Source organism: Vulpes vulpes, chromosome 8 (genome assembly GCF_048418805.1).
Source record: "Vulpes vulpes isolate BD-2025 chromosome 8, VulVul3, whole genome shotgun sequence".
Classification (NCBI taxonomy): domain Eukaryota; kingdom Metazoa; phylum Chordata; class Mammalia; order Carnivora; family Canidae; genus Vulpes; species Vulpes vulpes.
The window spans coordinates 50166419-50194128 of NC_132787.1; the positions used below are offsets into that span (position 1 = coordinate 50166419).

At 43.3% G+C, this 27710-nt stretch overlaps 1 protein-coding gene across 1 annotated transcript; it reads right to left on the bottom strand.

The window, feature by feature from the left end:
• Positions 1-7023: 7023 nt before the first annotated feature.
• IVL (involucrin) lies at positions 7024-9446 on the bottom strand. Its single transcript, XM_025983313.2, has 2 exons — positions 9406-9446; positions 7024-8139 (listed from the first exon to the last, which is right to left on the bottom strand). The coding sequence occupies exon 2, from the start codon at positions 8113-8115 to the stop codon at positions 7318-7320; it is 798 nt and encodes a 265-aa protein (XP_025839098.2). The 5' UTR covers positions 8116-8139; positions 9406-9446; the 3' UTR covers positions 7024-7317.
• Between the last annotated feature and the right edge of the window lie 18264 nt (positions 9447-27710).

Sequence of the window (27710 nt, forward strand, 5' to 3'; positions counted from 1 at the left end):
TTAAATACAAATGGTTACACAGAGAAACATATATACACATACACACAGGTTAGAATATTCAGTATATTTTCTTTGTCAGCTGAGAGGTCCTAAAAGAAGTGACAAACCAGTAGCAATGAGCATACCAAGTATTCATGTCTTGGTTTCTAATATCATTCTTCATAAAGTGAAAAAAGGTCACTGAAGAAATTATTGATTCTAGACAGAGGAAGAAAACATACAAGACAAGCACAGAGGATTTTGTGGTGCCAGAAAGTACCAAAGTTCTCAACAAGCAAAACAAAGACAAAACAAAGAAACAAACAAAAAAATAAAACCAAATTGAAAAATGATGTATCAAGAAAGGACTCAGGAGCTAACTGAAAGAGCTCCCAAAGGCCAAAGCTGGAACAATCTAGGCAACAAAATAAAATACCATTCAGGTCCTTTGCCCATTTCTATTTTGTTTATTGCTATTGTGTGGTAAGTGTTCTTTATATATTTTGAATGTTGACACTTTACCAAATATGTGGTTTGCAAATATTTACCCCATTCCTTTTACATTTTGTTGTTTCTTGTACAGAAAATGTATTAGTTCTAGTTGTTTACTTTTACTCTTGTTGCCTGTGCTTTTGGTGTCAGATCCCTGTCCCCCGCCCCCAAAAAAAATCATTGCCAAGACCAATGCCAAATAGCTCTTCCTCTATGCCTTCTTCTGGGAGTTTTATTATTTCATATCTTCCATTTAAGTCTTAAACCCTTTTTCATTTGACTTTTGTATATGGTTCTAAGATAAGAGACCAATTCTATTCTTTTGCATGTGGATATCCAGTTTTCCCAACACCATTTGTTGAAGAGCCTATGCTTTTCTATTGTGCATTTTTGGCATCTTTGTTGAAAATTAGTTGACTGTATGCATGGATTTATTTCTGGTTTCTCCTGTTCCATCAATCAATGTGGCCATTTTTATGTCAATACCACACTGTTTCCAACAGGTATGTGAAAAGATCCCCAACATCAATAATCAGCATGAAAATGCAAATAAAAACCACAACGAGATACCATCTCAGACCTGTCAGAATGGCTAAAATTAACAACACAGGAAACAACAGATACTGGCAAGGGTGTGGAGAAAGGGGAACCATCTTGCACTGTTGATGGGAATGCAAACTGATGCAGCCACTCTGGAAAACAGTGTGGAGGTTCCTCAAGAAGCTAAAAATAGAGCTACTCTATGACCCAGCAATTGCAATAATAGGTATTTACCCAAAGGATACAAAAATACTGTATTGAAGGGGCATATGTACCTGATGTTTATAGTAGTATTACAACAATAGCCAAACTATGGAAGCCCAGATGTTCATCGACTAGTGAATGGATAAAGAAATTGTGGATATATACATATATAATATATATAATGAATTATTACTCAGGCATCAAAAAGAATGAAATCTTGCCATTTACAATGATATGGATGGAACTAAAGGGTGTTATGCTAAGTGAGATAAGTCAGTCAGAGAAAGACAAATACCATATGATTTCACTCATATGTGCAGCTTAAGAAATAAAACAGATGAACATAGGGGAAGGGAAGGCAAGAGAGAGAGAAGGAAACCATAAGAGACTCTTAACAATAGAGAACAAATTGAGGCTTGATGGAGGGAGGGAGGTAGGGGATGGGCTAGATGGGTGATGGGTATTAAGGAGGGCATTTGTGATGAGCACTGGGTGTTATATGTGATGAATCACTGCATTCTACTCCTGAAACCAATATTATACTATATGTTAACCAAAATTTATTTTATTTTTAAAAAGATTTTATTTATTTATTCATGAGAGACACAGAAAGAGAGAGAGGCAGAGACACAGGCAGAGGGAGAAGCAGGGTCCCCACAGGGAGCCTGATATAGGACTCGATCCCAGGACTCCAGGATCACGCCCTGAGCCAAAGGCAGTCACTCAACCACTGAGCCATCCAGGCATCCCACCAACTAAAATTTAAATAAAATTTTGAAACAAACAGAAAAAGAAATTTAAAAAAGAAGCACAATGAGATATCACCTCACACCTGTTAGAATAACTATTATAAAAAAGTCAAAAGCTAATGAGTGTTGGCAAGGATATGGAGAAAAAGGAACCATTGTATGTTATTGGTAGAAAAGTAAACTGACACAACCTTTGTGGAAAATAGTATGGAAGGTCTTCAAAAATTACAAATAAAACTACCATATGACCCAGCAACCCTATTTATTAATATGTGCTCAAAGGAAATAAAATCAGTATCTGAAGAGACATCTGTACCACCATGATCACTGTAGCATTATTCACAATAACCAAAATATGGAAACAATCTAAATGTCAACAGATGAGTATATAAAGAAAATGTGATTTATATTATATTTAGTGTAATAAATAATGTGATGTGTAATAATAATATATATATAATTTAGCTTAATAAATAATTATTTATTCATAATCAAGAAAGCTGAACTTAGATAGTAGAATGATGATTACTAGAGGCTGGCATTTGGGAACAAAGGAAAGATTTTTTTAAAAAGAAAGAAGTTATGGGGTACCAAGGTGGCTCACTTTGTTGAGCATTAACTTTTGATTTTGGCTAAGGTCATGATCTCAGGGTTGTGAGATCAAGCTCTGAATTGGGCTCTGTGGTGGGTATGGAGCCTGCTTAAGATTCTCCCTCTCTCAGGGATATCTGGGTTGCTCAGTGGCTGAGCATCTGCCTTCAGCCCAGGTCATGATCCCGGGGGTCCTAGGATCAAGTTCCACATCAGGCTTCCTGCAGGGAGCCTGCTTCTCCCTCTGCCTATGTCCCTGCCTCTCTCTGTGTCTCTCATGAATAAATAAAATATTTTTAAAAAAAATATTCTCTCTCTGGACGCTTGGGTGGCCCAATGTTTGAGCATCTCCCTTTGGCCCAGGGCATGATCCTGGAGTCGCAGGATTGAGTCCCACATTGGGCTCCCTGCATGGAGCCCGCTTCTCCCTCTGCCTATGTCTCTGCCTCTCTTTCTCTGTATCTCTCATGAGTAAATAAATAAAATCTTAGAAAAAAAATTCTCTCCCAGATTTTTGTAAATGTAATAAAGGGTTAGTATACAAAAATCTATAAAGAACTTTTCATATTTAACACCTAAAGAACAATAATCCAGTCAAGAAATGAGCAGAAGACATGAACAGACATTTCTCCAAAGAATACCTACAAATGGCCAATAGACACATGAAAAAATGCTCAACAGGACTCAGCTTCGGGGAAATACAAATCAAAACCACGATGAGATACCACCCCGCATCAGTCAGGAAATGACAGATGCTGTTAAGGATGCAGAGAGAGGGGAGCTCTCTTACACTGCTGGTGGGAATGCAAGCTGGTGCAACCACTCTGGAAAATAGTGTAGAGGTTCCTCAAAAAGTTAGAAATAAAGCTACCCTATGACCCATCAATTGTACTACTGGTTATTTATTTGAAAGATACAAATGCAGTGATCTGAAGGGGGGCCTGCACCCCAATGTTTATAGCAGCAATATCCACAGTAGCTAAACTATGGAAAGAGCCCAGATGTCCATTAACAGATGAATGGATAAAGAAGATGTGGTATATATACGTGATGGAATATTACTCAGCCATCAGAAAGAATGAAGTTTTACCATTTGCAATGATGCTGATGGAACTGCAGGGTATTATGCTAAGCAAAATAAATCAATCAGAGAAAGACAATTAGCATATGGTTTCACTCATGTGGAATTTAAGAAACAAAACGGAGGAGCATAGAGGAAGAGAGGAAAAAATAAAACAAGATGAAATCAGAGAGGGAGACAAACCATAAGAGACTCAACCATAGGAAACAAACTGAGGTTTGCTGGAGAGGTGTGGGCTGGGGGGATGGAATAACAGGATGATGGGCATTAATGAGGGCATGATGCAATGAGCACTGGGTGTTATATATAACTTATGAATCACTGAACTCTACCTCTGAAACTAATTATACACTGCATGTTAATTAACTGAATTTAGATTAAAAAAATTCTCTCTCTTCTTCTCTCTTTCCCCTCCCCCTAAAAAAAAAAAAACAAAAAGAGATCAAGAAAGAAGAATGGTGGCTGCCATTGTTGCAATGATAGAGAGTTTAAGTTTTGCAAGATGAAAGAGTTCTGGAGATGGGCAATTGCACAAAAAAATAAACATTCTCAATACTATTGAACTCTATAATTTTTAAGATAGTAAGTTTTATATTATGTGTTTTTACCACAATAAAAAGGTAAAAAATAAATTATTGGATTATAGCCCAAAATATAAAATAAATATTCATGAGTCCATATTGATATAAATAAATAATTAAACACATAAACAAATAAACAAATAGTGAGAAGGAAGAGACAAATTTCCTGAACAGAGAATTCCAAATAATCTATATTGATACTTCACCTCTCAATGACAGGGAGCTTACTCCCCACTTCGCATAGTGACTTCCTTCCAAACAACACACTATAGAAAGGTGGGAGGTGAAGAGTAGGCTGAGGAGCATTTAACGTTACAGTGGAGAAGCCTGACACACACTACATCAGTCAGGAGATCAAGGTGATAAATCATGTTAGGAGTATGTACTTTTCCTGAACTATGATGACAATGAAACTGTACGTCTGTACTCTTTTTCCTAAGAACCCACAACCTCACTCTAATCATAAGAGAAACATCAGACAAACCCAATTTGAGGGATAGTCTACAGAACAGCTGATCCGTAGCCCCCCAAAATGGTCAAAGTCACCAAAAACAAGGGAAGACTGAGACACTGTCACAGTGATGAGGAGCCTAGGAGACAAGATGACTAAATGCAGTGGAGTATCTTAGCTGGGATCCTGGAACAGGAAAAGACATTAGGTTAAAACCAAGGAAATTAGAATAAATCATGAACTCTAGTTAATATATCAATATTGTTTTTTGTTTGTAATAAATGAACCATATCCATGCAAGATGTTAATAATATGAGAAACTGGGTGTGGAGTATATAGGAACTCTCTGTATACTAGCTTCTCAACTTTTCTGTAAGTACAAACCTGCTCTAAAAAATAAGGTCAATATTAAAAAATCAAAACGTAACTCTCCAAAGAAAATGTAAGGTTTTCTGGTTACAGCTTCCTTTGCCCCCAATATTCCTGCCCAATCCTACCTAGGCTTCTCTTAACTCTGTCCTATTAGGAGGACTTGAACATCCTCATCCTGTAAGTACAGATGGTCCCCGATTTACTATGGTTTGACTTATGATTTTTTTTTTTACTATGCAATGGTGTGAAAGCAATATGTATTCAGTAGAAACCATACTTCAAATTTTGAATTTGGATCCTTTCCTGGGTTAGCAATATATGGAGGATACTCTTACGAAACTGGGCAGCAGCAGGGAGCCCTAGCTCCCTGTCAGCCACACAGTCATGAAGGTTAACACCTGATACACTTATAACCATTCTGTATCTATACAACCATTCTGTTTTTCAGTTTCAGGGCAGTATTCCATAAGTTGCATGAGATGTTCAGTACTTCATTATAAAATAGGCTTCGTGTTAGATAATTTTACCTAACTGTAGGCTAATGTAAGTGCTCTGAGCATGTTTATGGTAGGCTATGCTATGCTATGATGTTTCATAGGTTAGGTATATTGAATGTATTTTCAACTAGAAATATTTCCAACTTATGATAGATCTATTGGGACATAAATATATTATAAGTCAAGGAAGATCTGTAATGAGATCTACTGGCAAGTGTTTGCAGAAGCAATGGGGTTAGATCCAAAGTTTAAGTACAACACCTTGTCCTCTGTCTAATGGGTGCAATGTGGGGTGTGTAGGGAGCCAAGGAACAAAGGTGACCAGCGTGAAGTTCACTGAAAAAGCTGAGGTGAGGAATGATCTCAGTCTGAGTTTGGGGGTGTTGGCAGGAGTAGCAAGGAAGTGGCCATTGGTGGGGCAGGGTGGGGAAAAAGAGGAGGAGTGATGACTGTATCTCTGCCGAGGTGAATGCACAGATGGTGGTATCATTGGCCAAGAAAGAATACCTAAGAGGGAAACATGGCGAGTGTTGCTAGGGTTGGGCGAGGAGTAACAGATGCTAAGTGCCATTCAGGTCTGTTGAGTCTAGCTGCCTGTGGATATCTCAACAGGGATGCCCCAGGCATATCCTCAGGGCTGTGGTAAAATAGCTTTAAGTGGCTTGAGAAAACCTGCCCAAATGATGGGGTTAAATAGCTAAAGGCAGGTGATTTGAAGCATTAAATGCAGTTTGTCCCAGGAAGGAGAAGGCATCAAGTCCTGATGTGATTGATGGCAGTAAAGGCTACAGAAATGTCAGAGAGGGTAATGGCTACAATGGCCGTGGATCTGTATTTCTCCAGCGTACTGAGCACTCCCATGATTCCAGCGAGCCCAGCCTTTACTTTCTTTTGTGACACTGTCAATATCACTTGTTGGGACCAGTCTTGGGACTGTCTCCCCTTCCCACTTTGCTTAATTCTGCTTCTTTCACTTCTCTAAAGTTTTCCTTAGATAGTTCATCACACTCTTGGAAGGCATCTGACAGAGTACACTCGGAAAGGGACCAGAACCCAGCTGAAGCCCCATACCTCCCTGGTGTCTTCCTAGAGCCCTCCCTAAAGTAAGGAGTTGAGTGGAGATCAGAGTTGTTAGGCTGAGCTTGGCCAGGGGCTAAGACTGAGCCTGGTGTGTGGCATAAGGCAGTGCTGGCCTGAGGTGAACAGATCCTCCTCCCTTCCAGGTTAACTTGTCCCTGCTTCATGACCAGCAATTGGCAAGCATTGCTTTCAGGTGAATGAGTGAAGTTGTTTTGGTTTGGAATTGGTTTGGTTTCCTTTTAAGAAGCTGATGAGCCAATATATGTATTGGGTGGTTTGGGGAGCAGAATTAAAGATGCCTTTCCTCCTTTGGGTATTAGCCAAGAGAGTCTGTTACATCCATTGACCCCTACACAGGTTTTTATAAGGTGAGAGATAGAGGAGAAAAGACAAAGAGAATACAGGATCCCAGAACTTCCAGGATTTATTTTGTATTATTGTGCACACTCACAGATTCAGCTATAATCCTGGGGACAAAGTCAGAGTTAGTGTAGTAAGTAGTAAGTGTCTCCTCAGGCAGAGGTTCTGGCCACCTGAGGATGGGACGAGCTCTTGAGGGGTGGGTGCTGAGCCATAATTCCCCTTTCCCCCAGCCCTGTCAGGGAAACAGAGGTACAGGGTCAGGTGGATTCACAGAGGAGGTGGGCCACGAGGGCTGGGGACTTGAGATACGTGAGAGCCTCTGGGGTCCTGGGGGTGCTCACTGGTGTTCTGGAGGGTCATGAACCCCCTGCTTCTGGTGCTGCTGCTCTGTGAGGGGCAGGACTTCTCCCTTCAGGGGCTCTTGGACCTGACCCAGAGCTGGGACAAAGGCAGGCCGCTCCAGCTGCCCCTCCTGCTGCCCCTGCTGCTCCAGCACCTGCTCTTCTTTCTTTTCCAGTTGTTCATTTCTCTGTGCTGGCTCTTGATCCAGGTGCTGGTCCACGAGCTTCTTTTCCTGTTCCAGCTGTTCCTTTTGCTGCTGCTTCCTTTGTGCTCCTATCTGCTCTAGCTGCTGCTCCAGATTTTTTGCTTCCTGATGTTTCTCACACTGTTCCTTTTTCTGCTGCTGTTCCTGCTGCTGTAGCTCCTCCTTCTGTTGTTCCTGTTCCAGATGAAGTTCCTTCTCCTGTGACTCTTGTTGCTCCTGCTGCTGTTCCAGACACTGTTCCAGGTGCAGTTTCTGGTCCTGTGACTCTTGTTGTTCCTGATGCTGTTCCAGACACTGTTCCAGGTGCAGTTTCTGCTCCTGTGACTCTTGTTGTTTCTGCTGCTGTTCCTGCTCCTGTGGCTCACACTGTTGCTCGGGTGCCCCCTTCACAAGACTTGTATGTTTCTCCCCATGCCCCAAGGGAACCTTCCCTGGTAGTGGAGAGGGCATCTTTTGGCACAGGACAGGTAGTGAAGTCGGCTGTTTCACCTGTTCTTGTTGAGTATCGATGGGAGGAGACACAGGCTTGAGGGGCTCCTGACTGAGGGCAGGGGGCAGGGTCACTGGCAGAGTGTGTTGCTGGGACATCCTGGAAACTGCTTTAGGATCAACCTGAAAACCAGAAGGAGTCAGAAGGGTGACTGAAGGCAGAGGGTGTCAATGAAACCCCAGAATCTGCACAAGAGATTTGTTTCTCAGCACCCCTTTTCTTCCCTTGGGTTGGAGCCTCCCTGCCCACTCTGGTGACTGTTCCCCCAGAAGTGGTAGAGTGGAAGGGAGGAGGGGAGGGCTGAGAAAGGCCCTTCTGGGAGCCTCTTGTTCCCAGAAACAGTCAACAAAGAGATCTGGCTTCCAAGGTGCTGGGTAATGGTAGGCTGGGTGCCATTTCTGAACTACTCCTTGCCTCTGCCTCTACTTTTGACCTCCTTTGACCAAGAAGGAGAGATGAGTTCTGGGGTTATGATGGGAAGACGTGAGATCCTAGGAAAAGAGGAGCCTCCTGGAGGACTCTTGAGTTCTGGAAAATCAGTGGTCCATGCCAGAGGATCAGAGGAGTTGTGGCACATACCCTGGACTACTCACACAATATCTGATCAGTTGAAGGGTCCCAGTGGAAGGCTGTATATTTCTGAGCAGTTCATTTAATCCTGTGAGGCCTCAGATTTATTTTCTGTAAAATTAGCAGATCGGCCCGTTCAACTCCAGAGGTTTCTCTCATGACCTTCAGAGATTTAGCTGCAGCCCTAGCACTTGGGAGGTGGGGTGGGAAGAGGGGCTGGAAGTTTGTTGGGACATAGAGCCAGTTCTTCTGAGTCCTATACTTCTAAGGTGGGTTTTCCTGCTCCTACTTTGCCTGGGTTTCTCCAAATAGAAGATTTGCCCCATTTGCCATTCTCCCTTCTGCAGCACAACAAAAGTTATGTGCATTTCCCTCAAACCTCTGTCCCCCTAAAGAAAGCGCAATTATAGTCAACCCAAATCAAACAGTTTCAGGGAAGAAATTAGCTATACTACCTCTCTCCTTCACCTTACCTCTTCTCTCTTTCTTTCTCTCTCTCTCTCTCTCTACACACACACACACACACACACACACACACACCACCACCACCACCACCACCACCACCACCACCACACAGTCCAAAACAGCAAACCAAGAAAAGATGGGACAGGAGGAGAAATGATTGCTCTTTTCCATGTTTCCATGCCATGCCATTTGTCCTTCAACACAGGGACCTGAGCCCTCCTAGAAAGACATGTAGTTCAGTTGAATCCAGCCTAAGAGTGACCCATGTACCACCGAGGCTGGCCACCCTTAGCCACATTCTGGTGTGCTGGATACCCCTGGTGCCAGCCCCAGTCCTCCCAGCGAATACTTACAGGACTCACAGTGGGGATGGCTGCAGAGGCCTCTAGTGGAGTTCTGAGCTGAGCAGGGACCAGGGTGCCCTTTATATGGTTCCCCAGCCCAGCCTCCTTCTCTGGTTGAAGGAGATGGACTGGTTTCACCACTCAAGTTGGTCAACTTCCTTCAGCCCCTTCCTGACTCATCATAGGCACCTGAAACAGAAAACCCCTCAGGGGCCCTTTTCACAGAAACACACAGAGAGCTCTGGGGGCTCCACCATTCCTATGGTACTCATCTGACATGGGCATGGAGAGGTGAGGGAGGCATCTTGGGAGACTGGTCCCCTTTCCTATTGCTTTGTGACCTTGGCTATGCCTTTTCTCTGAATCTCATTTTTTTCACTTGTAAAACGGGGCCAGCCTGATAATTAGGCATGGAGATTCATTTACAAGAGCATAGGATAGAAAGTTATGTGTCTCTCTGGGATGTTCAGGCTGGGGTATGTGGTGTCAGGGTGGGAAGAATCACATCTTGTGAAGGGATGGGGTTGCTGGGGATTCCCTTAGCTTCTTGCCCACAGTCCTTCTGCTCTCAGGACATATCTATAACCCATTCTGTGTGGAAACAAATCCAGTTCTGAGGGGGTCAGACTTCAGACCAGAAGGGTCAAATAGAAGACTTGTAGGGCTACAAGTTGGCTAGGTCCCATGCCCAAGTTTGTACTTACAGAAGTTCTCTAGAAAATCATGCTCATAAATACTTCAAAGCATGGATGACTCCGTACAAGGAAACAGGTATTAAATAGACAATATATAATACTGCTTTTTATAATTTTAAAATCTATAATTTTATAATGTTTTTTATTGCTTTTTTTCTATAATTATTTTTAGAATGCATAAAAGTATAAAGATCAAAACGAAATCATCCTTTGCTTTCTCCAAACCATTGTCTAAAAATAGCAATCCTTCAGAATAGGGGTGGAGCTCATCCTTCTTTAATGCCAAAAGTGACCCAGCTCATCTGGAATAAAATCCAAACTCACTATCATGGTTTCAAAGACCCTCGTGAGGTATCTTCAGTTTCTAGGACAAGTCTAGGGGTTCCCACCTCAGGGCCTGGTGTCTATTCTCTCTTTGCTGACAGGCTTCTGCAGGGTCCCTGGCTCTGTGTATCTTTTGGCTTCAGTGTAAGTGCTGGGTCTGCCCGAAAGCCTTCCTCGGCTCCCTATCTGGAGGCTTATCTTCTGGTTCACTTCATTTCACTAATAACAGTTGAGATCCCTTTTTGCATTTGTTCATGTGTTTCTTTTTTATCTTTCCCATTGCAAAATAAGCTTCGTGAGGCAGGGGTTTTGCCTGTTATGCTTTCTGCCATGTCCCCCAAATTTATCATAACCACCACATACACAAACTGCTCTATAAATATTAGCTGAAGGAATGAAAAAATGGTGAATCTCAGCACCTGGAGAGAAGCACTGTTCTCATACACTTTAGCATTGAGTATGTGCGCATGTGTGCATAAACAAGATCGAATTGTGACTTTGCCTTTCTTTTTAATGGTTGGGTAATAGCTTATTGTGTAGACATCATTTATTTAAACTCTCTTCTTTACAACCTGATCAAAAGGAAATATTAGAATGATATGAAAGCAAATATTCATTTCTGAGACTAATTTTGAAGAGTGTCCTGATTCCCAGTGGTTTTCGGACCTGCATCTCCCTTCCAGCCCCCAGTAGATCTATTCATAGTGTTAATTTTGCTATGTTTCTGGGGCTCAGTCTGAAGAGACAGATGGAGTGTTCGCTGGCTCTGGAACACCACCCTCTGCCTTTGCCCAGTCTGTTCCCTGAGCCCACTCAGAATCTCACTGCCCTCCCTGCAGCATAGGAGTGAGCTCTCTTCTGGGGCAGGAAAAGCCCTCTTCAGGCCTTCTGCCTCCCCTCTTCCATGAAGAACTTGCCAGGCACCTCACATGGGCACCCATGACTTGCACTTGGATGCTGACCTCACATGGGAGGAATCTGCCTCTCCCAGCACTTGACAGTAAGTCCCAGGGCAGCAGACCCTGCTCGAGGAAGTCACACCGGTCTTATGGGTTTCTAGGGGCTCCTACCTGCCAGATCTGCCTCCCGCCCTCTGATTCACAGCATAATGAGGGCTTTGGGGGGAAGACAATGTGTGTGAACCTTTGGCCACTGGGCAAAGCCAGGGTGTGGGGAGAAGGGTGGAGTGGGATGCTGAGGAAGTATGTGTGTGCAGGGGAGGCGTTGGAGAAGCCTTGGCCTTTTAGGGGCTCAGAAGCTCCATGCTCTGCCCTCAGATTGCCCCATTTAGGGGACAAACATACATGTATATGGGGGAGAGTCTCTCAGTGTCTGTGTGAGTGATCTCATAGGCCCCGGGTGCACATGATGAGTCTGGGTAACTGTCCAGCCCCCACCCAGTATAATGAGGATGAGCTCATATCCCATGACACATGCAGAGGTCTTGACCTTAGCTCTTCCCTAATCCAAGGAGGCCCTGGATATTTCTCTTACAGAGGCAGAAACTGATTGGGTTCTCTTTTTCTCCAAGTGAGACAACTCATTTGAACTATTGCCTTGCTGTGGGGGGAGGGAACATTGGTCACAGCATTTCAGTGCCCTAGGGGGATAGTGTCAAGGACAGTGCCTAGTAACCTGGCAGTACAGGGTGATGGCAGATGGGTCTAGGAAGGTGACTTGGACCAGGAGGTCCCATGTTCCCATCTTGGGTAGCCATACCTAAGCTGTTTCCTGGTGAGGCAATACCCCCACTCTCTGAGGCCACTAACTTGCCCTTCCTCCTCTCCTCAGGTCACTGCCACTGACAACATCTCTCAATCTCCAACCCACATTGACAGTCTCCTGACAAGACCTAAATCCTCCTTGTCTTCCTTTCACAGTCTCCTGAACCTGACCTCCACTCCTCATTCACCTCTTGTGCCCTTCTGCTTCTCTGGGAGGGAATAAGGCAAGGAAGGAAGATGAGACCAACAAAAGGCCAAGAAGCTGATTCTTTCTCCCTGGGCTTCTGGGTTGGTTAGTGTGATGTGCTCCATTTTGCCTGTTTGTCCTCCTCTGGCTTTCCTTCCTTGCCCCGTGGGATTGCCAATTCCCACTTTCAGTCCCCACTGCTGATTGCTGTAGAAAAACAGTCACAGCTCAGCTTTTGGAACAGCAAGAGGAGCAAAGTCATGAAAGGCTATCAGTCGTGGAGAAATGGAGATGTTACGTGCCCTCTCTTCCTGCTGGCAGGGTGTCTTCTGCCTTGGGCTCACTGTTTGGGAAATCACATTCTTTGTAGTTGGATGTCTGCACTACGTTGCAGCAGCATGCCTGAACTGAGGGGACTTAATACACAAGGAAATTCTCATCTATTGCCTGGTGCATAGGAGTTTCCTAACACAGCCTGATGCTTGCAAAGGGCCAGGACCCTGTTGTGACAGGTGGGCATTGGAGACTGGAGAGGAGACACGAGTTCCCTAAGGGCCCACAGAAGGTCTGTGATTGAGCTGGGCTGATCTTCATGCAGTAGACTCTCTTCCCCAGCAGGCTGCCTCCTCAGGTGTCTATGGTGGTGACAGGTTATATGAGATAACCTGAGATATCTTTCAACTCTGTGAGTCAGCCATTTATTGACTGATCCCATTATGGTTAGTCCTGGGTTTTCTGGAAGAATGCCCAGTCTTCTCTGACTCAGGTTCAGCCAGCATGTGCTTGTATGGACCGTCATTAGTCCTGGGAATGGAAAACTCTACTTCCTGTCTGGTGCTAGCATTTATATTAGCCTAATCAAACCTGAAGGATATTACTGCTCAGGGATGGGCACTTGCCTTGGACTAAGGCCCGGAATTAGAATCTCATTGTACCTCTTGTTATTTGGACAAGTCATACTAACTCTATATGGCCCTAGTTTCTTGGTCTATAAAGTGGGGAGACAAATACTTCCTTCAATTCCTGTAAGGATTTGGTGAGGTAATACATGTGGTTAGCACATAGATTGCACTCAAACGGATTGTTTTATTGTTGGGAATCATGGCCAATATTTGCTGATGGAATACAGTATGTTACCTGCCTAAATATGGAATTCAGAGAATGCAAAGTTATTAAAAAACTGTCAGCTTTAAATTTCTCATTTTACAAATGAGAAGCCTGAAGCCCCAAAGTCCCACAGTACATGGGAGTAGAGTGGAGACAGAAGCCAGGTCTCCTGATTTCCCATTTGTTCCTCCATATGGTCAGCCTGCTCCTCGGCTTCAATAGCAATGCTTTAGCTCAGCCTAGGAGACCGTCTCCTTCCTGTGCATGAGGCCCCATGCAGACTGATGGTGCTACCTCATGCTGGACTCACTGAGGAATACAAATGGGATTGCATTCCTACAGCATGATGGTTCCTGGAGGGGCCTGGAGGTTCCTGGAGGGGCCTGGAGGCTTGTATGGGTGGGACAGAGGCAGTCATTTGGGTCTAACTTTGATGTGGACAAAAAAAAAAAAAAAAGGAATCCAGGAGACAGTTGATGACTCTATAGTCAGCCTCATGGAGCCAATGATGGATGCCAAGGTCTCTGCCAGCCACAGAATGCAGATGATGGGCAAAGAACATGTGGGGTAAGACTTTACCAGGCTGTGTGCAAGATCTGAAGGCAGTGCCTGGATTATTGCATCTGGTAGAAGGCAGACAGGAATAGTGATAAGGCCATGACTGGAGGGGGAAGAAGGAAGGACATCACAGAGCAGAGATAAGAGGCAGGTACAGAACAAAAAAGGAGAGAAGAACCAAGTGCAGCTGTGCAGCCTCCTGAGAAGGGTTGTCAATGGTCAGACAAGTCAAAGGAGGCAGGGACATCTCAGGACTTGGCCAACCTCCTGGTTTTGCATTTTCTACCTTTATACCTCCCCTGTTAATTAGAGAGTGGGGAGTGGGGGTGGGTGTACAACTGACCCTGCATCAGCAGCCTCATTGAGATGAGTAATTGCTCTTAAAAATTGAGATGAGTAATTGCTCATTAAAATGACTTTTGAAAGGGGTTGCATGCATGTGGAGTATGTGCATGTGTGCACATATGTGTATGAGTGTATGTGAATGTGTGCAGGTGTGTGTGGTGGGGGTGATCTGGCAATATATCTGGTCCTGGAGGAGAGGCTCTCACCAAGAAGAGTTAACGCCTGCATTTCCCTGCCTCTCTTGGGTCCTACTGAGCCCCTGTGAGCAGTCCCAACACGGCCTCTTTCTAACCTCATCTATAATCTGTGCTTGTGGACAGTTTGTCATGAAGGTGTCCAACTCCTCTAGGCCTCCAGATGGCTTGGTGTGGTCCAGACTACAAAACAATGCCAGGTTGTCCTCCCTGATATGTGCCTCCCCACTTACTATCTCCAGCAAACCAGGCCACAGTGCAGAGTCAGGGCAAGTACTGGCATCTGGGGCTCCAGCTGGGCCAGGGTACTGGTGAAGGCCTTGGCCTGCCAGCCTACCCTCCCAGTCCAACAGGGAGATACAACTGCTGACTTCAGGAAGTCCTAGATTTAGGGGGATGACCCTGTTTCTGCTCTTAGGAAAGTTCCATCTGATGGAGCCACAGGTACAGAAACTGACAGGTGGTGTGCTTTGATGCCATGCAAGCACTCAGCTACCTGGCCTATGCATGGATGCAAGTAAGAACAGACCAGGGCTGCAAGAGTCTCCCTGGGCAGAATGCAGAGGAAATAAGCTATAAAGTTTGCAGTTTATGAAACATAATGGTAAACACTCCTTACCCTCTGTGTAACTTAATCCTCTGAACCATATAGATCAGGGACTGCAACATAGAGTAGTTTAGCAACTGGCCAGTAGTCCTGTAGCCAGCAAGTGCATCAAGCAGGCCAGCCATTTTCTCCACCATTGAAGACTGAGATGCCCATTGAATGTGATAGATATGGGAATGCTGTTGCATCCCCAGGAAGAACCCAGGGTTGCCACAGAGGAAGACCAGAGAGCTGCAAAGCCTAGACAGGCAAGGTGGAAAGTGCACGAGTGTTATTTTCCTGACCCTCAGATCTTACTAGGAAGTCTGTTTGGCATGGGATTGGGGCAAAAAGGGGAGAGAGAGGTCAGAGGGCTTTGGGGGAGAAAGGCAGGTTCAGGGCTTCTCTTTACAGGGAAAAGTGCACTTGGTCCTTGCTTTTTGGGCTTCAGCCTTGCCCTCTTCCCTCCCCTGTGCCCTGGCCTCTGGTGCTTCTCCCAGGAGCCTCTGGCCCCAGTCATCTCAGAGCAGCCTTTCTCCCCAGTGAAGGATTCAGGTCTAAGAGAGCTGGTACTCAAGGAGCTTTCATAGTCAGTGAGTCTGACCCTGGTTTGAAAAGAATGACAAAGTCTACAGAGAGAGAATTATACTGGGAGTCAGCGGCAGATTTGGGCCAGGCTCAGCTCTCCTGAGTTCAATTTACTCATCTTTATGCCTTTGTGCATTCCGTTCTCTCTGCTGACATACCTTTTTTCACATTCTATGTATTGCTTTTTCATTCAACTGCTATTTATTGAAAGCTTCCCACAAGCCCATGGTTCTAGGTACTAGGGGCACAGCATTGAAAAAAAACAACAACAGGTGAGTATCCTCACTCTCCTAAAGCTGTCACTCTGGTGCAGGAGGCAGACAACAAGCAAAATAAACATATGCCCAGAATATAAAGCATGATAGAAATACCGTAGAAAAATAGGGCAAGGAAGAGGTTTATGGAGTACTAGAGGAGGAGATGTGGTTTATTTTAAATGGAGTAGTCAGGAAAGACTCATAGGAAGAACCTGAGGAGAATGACATCAGCACGAGGACAAGTGGGAAGAGGGAATAGCAGGGACCATGTCCCTGAGGTGGGAGCCTGCCCAGCAGGTTCTGGAACCAGCAAGCAGGCCAGTATCTGGCCATGTGTCAACAAGGAACAGAGATGTAAGAGATGAGGGTGCCGGGGTGCTGGAGTGGGTGATGGTGGGCAGTGTAGGAAATCATACAGCAGCTTGGGGTTTCATGGCGAATGAGATGGGAAGTCACAGGGGAGTGCTGTACAGAGCAATGGCATCATCTGACTTACTTTGAAAGGGGTCTTCTTGGTAAGGATGGAAGCAGGTAGAAGTGTAAGAGGCCATGGTATTAATGTGGCAATGGCTTGAAACTAGAGGGACAGCAGTAAAGGCAGGAAGAAGTGGTCAGATTACAGACTGTTTTAACTATGGAATTAGTAAAATTCTCCAACAGATTAGATAAAAGGTACAGATGGGAGCAAACAGTGACTCAAAAGTTCTTGGCCTGAATGACTGCAAGGCCATCCTTGCTGTCATTCACACTGATAGGAAAAACCACAGGTTTTGTAGAAAAGATCAATAGCGCTTTGGGGCATGTTAAGTTTGGGATGCCCATTAGACATCAAAGTAAACAGATATACCAGTCTTGAGTTCAAAAGAAGAGTTCATGCAATGGTTCTAAGTTTGGAATCACAAGTGTGTAAATGGCATTTAAATCATGAGCCAGGATTCACCATAGGAATGAATACAGACAGAAAAGAGGAGAGGCTCAAGGCCAGTTCCCTGAATCATTCCAATGTTAAGTGGTCAGATGAGAAGGAACAAGTGAAGAAAACTGAGGAAAACTGAGGAAGAGTGGCCAGTGGGGTAAGACACATGCCAGGAAAATAGCATCTATCCATTCCCCATGTAGAGATGTGGTCATGGAGGGGAATGGATACCTGGGGAAACACTACAGATGAGGACTGAGAATGTCCACAGGGCTGGGCAATGCGTGAAGTCTGTTGGCAACCTTGACAAGGCAGCCAAAGCAGCAGTGAAGTTGAAAACCAGATTGCAGTGGCTTTAAGAGCAAACCAGAAGAGGGAACTTGAGAACAGTGAACATAGACAGTAAAAAAAAAAAAAAAAAAAAAAAAAAAAACATTGTAATGAGGAGAAGCAGTTGAATGGAGTACCAGCTAGTACTGACTCCCTTCTTCCAGCTTCTAAACCTCATGCCTGGCTTTAAACTTCCTTTGCTGGGGAGCCGTCACCAACACGCCATAGTCCATGAGGCCTTGGCTGTGCTATAGCCCCTGTCCATTTCAGCCCTTTGCCCACTCCCCGGTTCCTACCTGTTGGGGGTTTGCATGCAGCCTGGAACTTTCCACTTGTTCCCTGTTCCTGAGGATCTCTTTTGCAGATGTCCCCACAATTTACTTCTGCATATCAGCTACTCAGAATATCACCTCCCTACCTAAAATAGATCACTCAGTGTACCATACTGTCTCATTACAGCTCTCATTGCCTTTTGAACTTACACAATTGATCTTTGTGCTTGCTTCTCAAAAATGCAAGTTCAGGAGAGTGGAGTTCCTGACTGCATGGGCTTCCCAATTTCCCTAGCACCTAGGACCATGCTTGGTGCATGGTCCCACACGTCCATTACCTTCCTAAATTCTTCTTGAGGGAATGAATCTACTCATGTTAAAAAGAGATACATGTATTTTTCCCATAAATAAACTTAACATCTAATATCTGCTCACCATTCCTGATGACGGAACATTTCATGTGTTCAAATTCTGATAAACTAAGGCAGGTCTAATTTAACCTCAAGCAACGTAGGATCTCCTCTCCCACTCCTGCCTTTACTTCTCAGATTTATTTAAGCCTGCTTTCTGGAAGGTATAAGTTTTTAGATGTCTGCCATGAATCTCAAAAGAGCCTACTTAGAAACTTAAAAATGCTTGTTTTGAGGCTTCAGCCCTACACCCTTCCCTGGAGTGTGTGCTACCAACCAGTGAAGAGTGCTTCGTTGGAGAGAAAGGATGGGTTGCAACATTCCAAAACTTGGTCCCCTCTCATGCTAGCTATCTTTCCTTTGTTGGGCAGTGCTGGCACTGATTTGGTGCTCAAACAAATGATTGGTAAAACAGAGTGAACTGCTATTCCTGATGAAGGTAAGGTAAGAAAGAGCAGAATAATGCCTCTATCTTAAAAAGAATTTAAAAAAAGACACAATACATAAGACAATGGTTGTTAAGATAGTAGACACATAGGCTACTAAGGAAAAACAAACACTTTTTCAGAACTTAAAGTTGAAATAATTTAGTATCAGCAGACTCTGAACTATGAGAAATGTTAAAGGCAGTCTTTCAGGATGAAGGAAAGTGACATAATTACAGATCCACACAGAAGAAGAAAGAGCCCTGCAAATGGTAATTACCTAGAAAAAAAAACAAAAGACTTCTGCTTACTGTTTAAACCTACTTAAAGAATAGATTATCATTTAATGCAAAATTGAGAACAATGCACTATGAGAATATAATATGTATATGCATAATGTATATGTATAACATGTAGAAAAGAAATGTATCACACCAATAGCCCAGGGGTCAGAAGGAGAGAAATGTAATCACACTGTTTATAGGTTCTTGTACTGCCAGGGAAGGGGTATAATGTGAAGGCAAGCTGTGCTGAATTTAAGATCCATCCCATAAAACCTAATGTAACCACCAAAATCACACAGCTAAAAGTTGTAGAAAATAAGTCAACAATGGAGATGAGATGGGATTATATAAAAGACTCAGTGCAAAAGCAAACATAAAATAAGTAAGACAGAGAAAACAAATATCAGGACTTTAGACTTAAATTCAACTATATCAATAATCACACTACAAGCATTGATCTAAACACTCTGACCAAAAGACAGATTGTCAGATTGAATTTTAACTCAACTATATGTTATCTGCAAGGAATCCATTTTAAATATAAAGACACAAATAGGTTAAAAGTAAAGTGAGGGGAAAAATGTTTGTCCTCTACCAATCAAAAGAAAGCTAAAATGGGTAACTGACTTCAAAGTAGAATTTAGAGCAAAGGATATCATCAGGGATAAAGGCTATTTTTTAAAGATTAAGAGGCAATTTATGAAGAGGATATAGTAAATCTAAGTGTTTATGCTGCTAACAAGAGACTTTCAAAATATATAAAGCAGAACTGTTAGAATTACAAGAAACAATACAGGAATTCACAATTATGGCCAAAGATCTCAGTATGACTCATCTAATACTTGACAAAACAAGGGCCATAAAATCAGTAGAAATATAAAAGACTTGAATTGCACCTGTCTAACAAGTTAACCTAATTGATACTAGCAAACACTCCATGTAACTGTGGTAGAATGGATTTTCTTTTCTTTTCTTTTCAAGTAGACATGGAACATTTACCAAGGTGGAGGATATTCTGGTCCATAAAGCAAAAGAATTCAAGTCATACAAAGAATGTTATTTGACCACTGAGGAATAAAATTAGAAATAACAGAAAGATCTTTTAAAAATCTCCCAACATTTGGAAAATAGTAATTTAAAACAGTTATAACTAATGCATGGATCAAAGGATAAATCAAAAAGGGAATTAGGAAGTCTTTTGAACCAGAAAATAAAAACAATATATGAAGCATTTTTAAATATAGCTAAACCAGCACTTGCTTAGAAGAGAAATTATAGCATGAAATGCATACATTAAAAGAAGAAAACTTTCAAATTAATGGCCTTGGCCATCATCTTAAAAAACTAGAGAAAAGAAAAAAAACAAATTAAATCAGAGTAAGCAAAAGAAAGGAAATGAGAAAGATGAGATCAGGCATCAGTAAATAAAAACTGAAAGCAACACAGAAGACCAATGAAACAAAAAGCTGGTTCTTTAAGTAGACTGATAAAATCAATGAAGATAACAGACAAATTGAGAAAATATGAAGCAAATGGTGGGAGGGCAGGGGGTGGGGGTGAATGGGTGATGGGCACTGAGGGGGGCATTTGAGGGGATGAGCACTGGGTGTTATTCTGTATGTTGGCAAAGTGAATACCAATAAAAAATAAATTTATTATTAAAAAAGAAAATATGAGAGAAGACATAAATGACCAATACCAGAAACAAAAGAGGTTGCTTTATTATAAATTCTATAGGTATTAAAAATAATAAGAGTATACTATAAACAAATTTATGCCAATAAATAAAATAGATAAAATATATTTCCTAAGAGACAAAGTCTAGCAAAGTTCATTCAAAAGGGAATAGATAATCTGAAACACTCAAAATCAGTTAAAGAAATTATATTTTTAATTAAAAATCTTCCCATAAAGAAATCTTCAGGCACAGACAGTGAATTCTACCAAATATCTCAGGAAGGAATTACACCAATTCTCTCATAAGCTGCTCTAGAAATGGAAGAAAAGGGACGACTTCTCATTTTATAAGAAAAAAAAAATCCAAAACTATAGACCAATAACCCTCATTAACTTAGAAGCAAAATTTCTTAAAATTTTAGCAAATCAAATAAAAGAACATGTAAGAAGAATTAAACAACCCAACCAAATAGGGCTTATCTCAGAAATGCAAGATTGTTTTAACACTCAAAAATCAATCAATATAATTCACCATATTAATGGACTAAAAAAGAAAAATACCATGTAATCATTGCAATAAAAACAGAATTATTTTCAAAATCCAACATTCATTTTTGCTAAAAACTCTTAGGAGAGTACAAAGAAAATGAACATCCTCAAGTGACAGGAAATAAGAGATAAAATGTATCTAAAACCCTATGGAATTTACATGAAGCTATTAAAACTAATAAGCAGAATACAAGGTTAATATATAAAAACAATTGTGTTTTTTAATATACTAACAGTGAATAATCAGAAACTGAAGATAAAAAATAGCATTTGCAAGGACGCTGGGTGGCTCAGTGGTTGAGCCTCTGCCGGGGTTGAGTCCTCCCTCCCCAGCAGGGAGCCTGCTTCTCCCTCTGTTTGTCTCTGCTTCTCTCTGTATCTCATGAATAAATAAATAAATAAATAAATAAATAAATAAATCTTTAAAAAATAGCATTTACAATATGGTCAAAGCATATGAAATATATAGGGAAAATATGACAAAATATGTGCAAAAGTTGTTCACTGAAAGCTACAGAACTTAAAAAGATTAAAGATAAGATAAGAGATAATTTTATATTTATGATCTGAAACACTCAATATTGTTAAGATGTCCATTTCTTTCCAATTTCATCTGTATATTTAATTCAATCCCAGTCAAAATTTCAACAGGCTTTCTTCTTTTCTTTTCTTTTTTGTAGAAATTGACAAATTTTGTAGAAATTTTGTAAAAATTGACAATTTTTTCTGAAAGTCATATGGAAGTGCAAAGGACCTAGAATAGCTAAAACAACTTTGAAACTGAGAACAAAATTAGAGGACTTAAATTATCCGACTTTAAGACTTATTATAAAGTTCAAGAAATAGCACATTAGCAGCAGGATAGACAAATAGATCAATGAAACAAAATAAGAATTCAGAGATAAATGCAAGCAAATATGACCAGTTGACTTTTGACAAAGATGCACAGGCAGTTGAGTAGAGAAAGAGTGGTCTGCAACACCTGGATATCCATATGCTGTCCTCCACTCTCCCTCCCCCAGCCCCACAGAGAACCTCTTTGTCCATTGTTTTCACTCTATATAAAAGTTAACTTAGAAAAAAAAAATAGGGGAAAAAAACTTTGTGTCCTAGGATTAGGCAAAGATTTCTTAAATATGATACCAAAACACAAGATTCAAAGAGCAAAAAATTGTTTCATTCAGTTTTATCCAAACTAAAGCTCTTCTTTGAAACTGTTTGAGAATGAAAAGATAAGCCCCAGGGTGCCTGGGTGGCATCTTCAGTTAAATATCTGTCTTCTGCTCAGGTCATGATCCCAGGGTCCTGGTATGGAGCCCTGCATATGGCTTCCTGCTTGGCAAGGACTCTGCTTCTTTCCCTTCCTCTGCCCTTCCTCTCTGCCCATGCTCTCTCTCTTTCTTGTTCTTGCTCTCTGTCTCAAATAAATAAAATCTTAAAAAAAAAAAAAGATAAGATAAGCCCCAGGCTGGGGAAAAATATATGCGAATAAATACCTGATAAAGGATTTGTATCAAGAATATATATGTTTCAAAAACCCCTCAGAATTCAGTAATAAGAAACCAAAACTCAGTAAATAGAGGCAATATTTGAACAAATAATTCACTAAAGAAGATACATGGAGGCAAATGTAAATCAAAGTTAAGAAAATGTAAATTAAAGTAACAATGAAATAACACTACATATTAGAATGTCTAAAAAGAGAAAAACCAAGCATGCAAAATATTGGTAAAGATGTGCAGCAGCTGGCATTCTCATGTGCTTCTGGTAAGAATGTAAACTAGCACAACCATTTGGGAAAACAATTGTTTGTTTGTTTAAATATTTTATTTATTTGACAGAGAGAGGGGGAGAGAGATCAGAAGCAGGGGGAGGGACAAAGGTTGAGGGAGAAACAGGTTCCCTGCTGAGCAGGAAGCCCAAGGAGGGCCTCAATCCCAGGATCCTGGGTGGTTTCTTAAAAAGTAAAATATACTTACTAATGACATAGTCATTTTATGCCTACAGCTTTACTCAAGAGACAAGAGCATATGTCCATCCAAAGACTTGTCATGAATGTTCATAACAGCTTTATTTGTAATAGCCAAACCTGGAAACAATCCAAATGCCCATCAATAGATTAATGGATTAAAAAAGTGTGGTGTATTCATACAATGAGGGCATTCACGACTCAGCAATAAAAGAGAATGAATAATTGATACATGCAACAACTTGTTTGAATCTCAAAGTAGTTTTGATGAGAGAAGCCAAGCATAAACCAGTACATACTAGATGATTCCATTTATAGAAAATTCTTGGAAGGGCAAACCGATTTATAGGGACCAAGAGTAGATCAGTTGCTTTCTGGGGATTGGTGGGCAGGAACAGTCATGTAGAGGAAACACAAAGGAACAGTAGAAAAAGATTAGAGATGATGGATATATCTATCAATTATATGCCAAAAAGGTGGTTTACATGGAAGTTCACAAGTATGGTAAATAAGGCTGGTTTCTCTATTTCCACCTGTCTACCTAGATTAATGGAGGTGTGTTCTGGGGACAAACTATTGGAACATGGTATGTTCTTTGCAGGGCAATCTGGACCTGGTGGCAAAGAGAATTATGAGAATTATGTACTGTATATTTACCATATATCCCACCCTATGTTAAGCACTGTAAAAGAATGATACCATTTTATTCTCATAAAAACTCTATGGGGTAGTAGCAGGCCTCTCATATTACAGATAAGGAAATGGAGCCTGAGAGGTTGAATGACTTGCTCTAGGTCCAGAGAGCCAGCACTGGTGCTCCAAGACAACACTGCCTGTTCCACCATGGAGTTTGCCTAGCAGCCCTACTTCTTTCTAAAATCTCTGGGATGAGGGCGGGGATTCACTCCCAGGCACATGCTCTTGCTTGTTCTGGCCTCAGATGTGGGACTCAGGGGCCCAGGGGCACTGGTATTCTTGTACCAAGGGTGGCCAACTGCTTCTCTTTGCCAGGGACTGGAAGCGTCCCTGGAATGCAAGACTTTCACTTTAAAACAAGGATGAGTCAGTCACCCTTAATTCTGGTTGCACAGACCCCTGTGCTCCCAGGCTCCAGGTTTCTGGCTCTTGTTTTCATGACGTGTCCAGAACATTTTCTTGGACTAAAGCCAGACAGGTGAGATGGCTTCACAGATACAGGAGAAAGAGAGGCAACATTCTTTTTAATGCTCTTTTATTTTTGTGCTTTCTAATGTCAGGATCACCAGGAAAGATGATTCCAGTCTCTTGGGCTCCATTTCCAGTTGGGGGACTTCCTAAGGGGGATGTCGTGAAGGGAAATAGAGGCTTCTGCTTGTACTAAGTGATGGTCAGTGAGAAACAGCTTTCCTAAATGTAGGTCTAGCCTGACCCCACTAAGTGATGGGTATACCCCTCTACTTATTTGGCTTCTTCTGCCCCAAATTACCTAGGTTGGGTCCTTTTTTTGGACTTTGGGGTTGCTGTTGGGTTTGAGAGTTCTTGCTCTGAGTTTCGGGTGATGTGGGCTCAGAATCCTTATTAAGGCAAGTGCATTCAGGTTTTGGCTCCAGACAGCAGCACTTGGGCTGAATGCAGCATGGGGGCTTCTGCGGGCAGCATGGCGGCTTCTGCGGGCAGCATGGGGGCTTCTGCGGGCAGCATGGGGGCTTCTGTGGGCGGCACGGAGGTTTCTGCGGGCAACATGGGGATTTGGGCTGGCAGCACGAATTGCATTTTGGCTGGTCACACATCTTCTGGAGTTTTGAAGGTCCTAGAAAAAAAAAAAAAAAGAACATTCTCAGAAGGAAAGCTGGTTGCCGCTCTCATTCCCCCTTCTCTGACCCCCACACACATCCATGTCACAGTGAAAACCAAGACCAGGCTGGAGGGCAGTGGTGGGCACTTCAGAGGACACAAGTCAGTCTTTCCATTCTGTGGCTTTCCATGTGTCAGTGTCCTGGTTTCTCCTCAGGTGATCATTTTCCAGATAGAAATGGAAAGATCAGAACACGTAAGAAAGTTGCCGAAGATCTCTTAGCTGAAGAGGAACAGTGCTTAGTAGGCTGATCAAGACTAGTATCCAGGCACTCTTCGAATATTGTCTCATGAATGACCACAGCCAGCCTATGTGGTCAGTGTTTTTGCCCATCTTCTGTATGAGGACATTTGGGGCTCAAAGGTCTCCATCAGCTCCTGTAAGTGGATCCAAGCCAGGTTCCATCCCAGCTCAGAGCCTGTGCTTGGTCTGGTGTTGAATGTGGCTCCCAGAGAACCAGGGGCAGCAGGAGTCCTACACCTTATGTGACCACCTGTCCAGCTCTTCCCAAAGCCACTGCCTTGCTCCTCATCCCTGAACTTGTGGGAAGTTGGCTGCTGGGGGCCCTTCAGCAACAGGCCTTCCCAACTCCTGGGACCTGGAGCAGAAGCAGCTCACTTCACCTCTGAGCTCTATCTCTCAGTCTGTACAGGGCCAGTGCCAGTGGTGAGGAGGCTGAAAGCGACTTTGTAGGTGTCCTCAAACTCAATCGTTCAGGACTCGTGTAATTTCCGGAATCTTCTAGGAGTGGGAAAATCCAAGACAGCTCTGTCTTTGCAACCCACCTTCCTCCCACTCAGGAAATCCAAGTGTCCCTGGCTGGCTCCCTAGGCCTCAGTCCTAATATGTGGCCCTGGAGCAGCTGTCCTCTGCCATGATTTCTGCCCCATTTCCCCAGCGGCACATGGATAAAAGCTGCTGTCAAGGCCTCAGAGCAGGACAGAGAGTCTAGACATGGCCAGGAGTCAGCAGGCAAACGGACCTGGGGAGTTATCTAGCTTTGGGACAGACTTGGAAAGAGAGGAAATGAGCATGTACCCCCAGGGTGGGTACATTGGGAGGTGCCAGTTCTGCCAGAGCCTGTCACCCAAGTGGAGGGAGATGGGTGAGAACTGCTGAGGTAAAGCTGCCACCATCCTCCAGCCTCCAGCACCACAGATAAGCCTGTGGCCCCAATTTTTTTTAAACTGAACAAGTTACCACTGTGGGCTTTCTGATAGGCACACACTCTTATAGATCTGGTGTGTGTACGTGTGCATGCACCTGCGTGTCTGTGTGCATGTGCCTGAACTCGCAGAAGTACAGGCACAAGGAAGGAAGGACTGGAGGTTTCTGACAATGGCCACTTGGCTGGACCAAGCAGGGATTTCTATGGACTTGATCATTATACTCTAACGCTGGAGCACGCGTGACCAGCTTACAAGGTGCTTGTTTCTGCACTGGCCCCAGTACCTCCTACCCATGGACCCTTCTAAGTTCTCCATCTCATTCCTGTTCGCCATCCTGCCACTCCCTCGCAGCCCTACTCCAAACACTCTACCTGATGCTTAGAAAGCCGTATCTTTCACCTTTTTGCTCTGTTCTTTCCTGTGTTCTGAGGATGGGGGGCTCCATCCCTCTAAAGATCCCCCAAAGACTTCCTGAGGGTTACCTGAGTGGAGCGGAAATCTGAATTGTCCCCTCCTTACCATAGAGGTGTACTTCTGTTCATTGAAAATGTGCAGGTGGTTCCTAAAGGACGCCTGCCAGATGACTTACTTGGCCACAGATGCAGGGCCCTGACTTCCTTGAATGCTAGGTGTCAGGCTCTTGGTCTCAGCCCTGGACATCTGCAGGCCCACTTCAGTCCCTCACTTGTATAAGCTGCGTTCCACCGAGCCAAGCATGGCTGACACCTGCACCCACTGAAAACAGTGACTTTCAAAGTGACAAGCTGTGTGTTGCCCCATCCGAGTCTCTTCCACTTCAACTTTTAGAACCAGCAGAGCTTTATCTGAGGCGTCTCTGTGGGAAGGGGCCCCTGGCATGTGCCTGAAGAGCCTGTCACTATGTTCCTTGCTGCTGTCTGAGGGACACACTGTGGTCACCCCCCTTCAGGGTCTACCATATTGTGAGTATCCTGAACTAAAGCAGCAGTTTGAAGAGGATCAGTTAGCAAGGGCCCCTGCCACTGGGTCTGCACCTTCCACACTCCCAAGCCCGTGGCTGCCTGGCTGTAGTGTGAACTGGGTCAGCCACAGTTTCTCACCTGCTCAGAGAAAGTGGCTGTTGCCATGGGGTGTTGGCCTCAATTCATTTGTGACTCTAGGCCTGCCAGTCACTTAGAAATTAATCCTGTCATTCAGGAAGAGTCTTCTACCTTGTTTTAAGACAACAATTCTGGACCAAGACTCCTAAGGGGTGGGAGTGGGGACAAGTCTGCGTGACTTCCAGGTCAAGAGATTCCAAAAGAAGCTGAAGTGGCAGAGATCTGCCCTGTTGATGCCCTGACTTGCCTGGGAAGGAAAAGGAAGTAGACAAGCAAAGCAAGGGAGACACACAGAAAATAAACACAGAACAGAGACGCCACCATAAAATGGGGAGAAGGAGGGGAGTAAAGGCCATAGGAGTCTTGCTCTTTGCCTCCTTTGCAGCCTTGGAAGCTATTTGTTGGAAAATCTGCATGTGCTTGGGTGCTTGTGACGGTGGTAGGGTGTGCATGTGTGCAGGGAGCCTGGTCGGCTCTGTTTCCTGTTGTCTGAACCTGTCCCCTGGGGCCATATCTGAGTCTAGACATGGAAAGAAGGGAGGGGGTGCCTTTCTCATTTTCTGTTGCTTTCCTCTGTCTGTAAATGTTTTTACCTCCTTTATGACGACTTCTTTCTACCTGTCTTTCTATGTCACTGCTTTTCATTCTGTCTCTGTCCTTGTCTCTTCTCTTGTGTCTGTGATTTATGTTTCTCCTCCTGAATTGACAGTCTGGCAGTCTGGAGACTTCTGTCTGTCTGCAAGGCCAGCTCCTCAGGCTCCATCCTTCCAAGTCCAGGCTGGGCTGTGATACAGAAGCACTCCTCATCCTGGTCACCAGAGGACACCTAGAGCTC

Coding starts and splice junctions, on each gene's coding strand:
- IVL (XM_025983313.2), bottom strand. CDS start 8,115: ATGTCCCAGCAACACACTCTGCCAGTGACCCTGCCCCCTGCCCTCAGT.